The sequence below is a fragment of the Morus notabilis genome, unplaced genomic scaffold (genome assembly GCF_000414095.1).
Source record: "Morus notabilis unplaced genomic scaffold, ASM41409v2 Scaffold1358, whole genome shotgun sequence".
In the NCBI taxonomy this organism is placed as follows: Eukaryota; Viridiplantae; Streptophyta; class Magnoliopsida; order Rosales; family Moraceae; genus Morus; species Morus notabilis.
In genome coordinates this window covers 36,848-39,864 of record NW_010363904.1, presented here as the reverse complement: position 1 = coordinate 39,864, position 3,017 = coordinate 36,848, and the positions used below count along the sequence as shown (strand labels likewise).

The following is a 3,017-nucleotide window of genomic DNA, read 5'->3' as shown; positions in this document are numbered from 1 at the left end:
AAGATAAGATAAGATAATAAGATTCTGATAAGACATCATAATTAAGCATAATTGGCTCATGCATATTTATTCATGTGAACTTACAGTTATTTTGCGGGAGATAGTTCCTACTTGCTGAGCGAAAGCTCATTATAGAATGTTTATACTGTAGGTAAGCAACCGGCATATAATGCCTGATGGACTGCTGGCGAGTGGACGAACGATGTGGGGCTCGGGATATGGATACCACTCACAAATATTTCCGCAATCAGCTTTATGTTATAAATAGTTTTGTTAATTATGATTCTGAAACAGATATGTTAAGGTTTAAATATTTTAATTAAGAAAGCAATTTTGTATCTTATGTTTATTATAAGACCTTTAAAAAAAAAATGTTCCGTAAATTTTAAGAAATTTCAGTAAGTACAAGTTAAAAAGTTAGTTACAGTGGCGGCCTCAAAGGAAGGTCGCTACACCAGCTGACAAGTTCTCCGAGATTTTTGGGACAGGATCACTAAAATCATGCAAACGAAGATGCCAAAGACGTTGCCAAGGTTGCTGAACTCAGAATGAATGGCTTCGCTTCCACTTAATCATCACCATCATCATCATTATCATCATCAAGACGTTGCCAAGGTTGCTGAACTCAGAATGAATGGCTTCGCTTCCACTTGATCATCACCATCATCATCATTATCATCATCATCATCTTCTTCTTCTTCTTCTTCTTCTTCTTCTTCTTCTTCCTCTCCACTTCTACTTGATCCAAACTTTTCATCAACGTCATCGTCATCGTCGTCGTCGTCTTCATCATCATCATCTTCTTCTTCTTCAAAATATATCACCCCGCTTCCACTTGATCCAGACTCTTCACCAACGTCATTACCTTCTTTGTCTTCAAACTTGAAACCAAATCTCTCTGCATCTTGTCTATATAGAAGACGGACCCCGCATTTCTTAACTTTGATACGTGTATCTGAAGTTCGAAAAGAAATTTTTACTGTAGCAGAACTAGGACCAGCTGACAAGTTCTCCGAGATTTTTGGGAGAGGCTGAAGTCGTTGCTCAAGCAAATGAGGTTGCCAAAGACGTTTCCAAAGACGATGCTCAAAGGAGGTGAAGTCGCCAAAGGAGGTGTCAATAAATATGAGCATGTGTCTGGAACTCGAGACGTCAACGTCGCTAAGTTTGAGCCGTGGACGATCAAGTACACCGCAACATTCAAAAAAAGAATACCAACAAAAGGGAGCAATATGACTGAATCTCATAAATCCCGTCCATGACACCAATTTACCATTAGGGTATGTGTAATCAATATCATAGTTGACTCTCGGCAAATTTGCGGTATCCCATCGAGAATTTCCAAAATCAAGAACAACACACATGGCGAGACCCAAGTAGTTTTTGTTATGCCACTTCTGTGGTGGATTGGGAAGGTTGAAACATATTGAAGATCCCTTACTCTTACGAGTGAACCACCTTGGAATTTCACTTCCTGGCAAGCAAATCTCACATTTCACCTGTGCGTAACATGGATGAGAGAGTCAAGAGAGCATTTTAGTTGAACACCAAAAAAAAAAAAAAGATAGAATTTGATCAAGAAGAGAGACATATATAGACATACCATGTTTTCATATCTTGAACACCAGAGCATACGAAAAACTCTAAATTGTGCTTCATCCCCAAGAGCTTTGCGTGTGTTATCATCTAACTTTGGGCAACCAATAAATACAAAATGCTCTGAATCATAACCTTCTTCACAGAGATCACCCCAATCTTGCTTTACTAAATTAACTGAACTTGATACCGTCTTCAACGACGTCAAGTGGTATGCATCAACCTCTGTTAGAGATCGTGGAAGAGTCGGTAAAGATGTAAGTTTCGGGCAATAGCAAACACTGAGTTTTTCTAGAGAGATTAAATTGGAGATGCTTTCGGGAAGAAACTCAAGATTTGGACAAAAATGCAGGATCAATGTTGTAAGCCCAGTGAAATTCGTAATTGAATGGGGCAGTTCTTTAATAGCTGCATACTCTAAACGAAGAGTCTCTAGGCACTCCATAGGCTCCATGATTTCAGGAAATGTTTCCAACTTTGAACTAATTTCAAAATCAGTAATCTCCCTCCATAATGGTGGAAATGCTCTGATTGCTGATTTTATTGGGACACTACACATATTTAAACAAAAACAAGCACCGTAGGGGTCACGTTTCAATACTGGGGTGATCACTTCTATTCTGCCTAAATTTTTTGGAAGCCCTGACAACTTGCACAGAGAAGAGCATCCAAGCAAGAAGAGGTCGTTAAGGTTGTCGAGATATTGAAAAGATGAAGGAAGTTCAACTAAATTCTCACAGAAGGCAAGACATACGCCCTCAATATTTGGAGCCATTGACAGATCTGGAACTCGAATTAGATGCCTAGAGCCTTTGAGATCGAGCCATTTCAAGTTATCCAAGCGCTGTAATAAAAGAGGCAAAACTAGAATAACTAAAATGTACCTTAAAGTCGTTACATTTAAGATGAAAAATAGGTCAACGTTAAACATACCACGACACCGTCCCAAAGTTGCGTAAGATTACTAAAGGGCATGTAAAGTCCAACAAGATTCTTTGCCGTAAAATTTGTTGAGAAGGATTTCGAAGGGTATGCATCCCATTGGAGATAGACAAGTGAACCAGGAAAAGGCAGAGGACCTTGAGGAAGAGATACTTTTCTCCCACTGATCATGAGCAATTTTAATCTGCGCATCTTTGAAAAGGTTATAGGCTTCAAGCTGATCTCTTCATCAAGCTTTGACGTATCAAGAGATATTCCTTCAATCGTTTTAAGCTCCTGGCAATCAAAAATAGAGTATAGAGGAAGATTTAAATAATTATTCTAAAAAATACTAACTAAAATTTATATAAAGTTTGCTTAACTCCTATTCAAAATCTTAGTGGAAACCACAATATTTTTTTAATATAAAAGTCTGTTGAACTCATTTTCCAAGGAACTTCAATGCATTTTGTACTTACTCTGTTATATTCGAACGCATT

General features: G+C 38.1%; 1 protein-coding gene across 1 annotated transcript in view; it reads right to left on the bottom strand.

Moving 5' to 3' along the window:
- Window positions 1-599: 599 nt before the first annotated feature.
- Window positions 600-3,017, bottom strand: part of LOC21386510 (disease resistance protein RML1B) — a 5,147-nt gene continuing 2,729 nt past the window's right edge. Inside the window, exons 4-6 of the mRNA XM_024170165.1 lie at window positions 2,530-2,814; window positions 1,604-2,440; window positions 600-1,499 (exon numbers count right to left, since the gene is read on the bottom strand). Of these exons, the coding sequence (XP_024025933.1) occupies window positions 600-1,499; window positions 1,604-2,440; window positions 2,530-2,814 (2,022 nt within the window). The remainder of the gene's footprint in view (window positions 1,500-1,603; window positions 2,441-2,529; window positions 2,815-3,017) is intronic.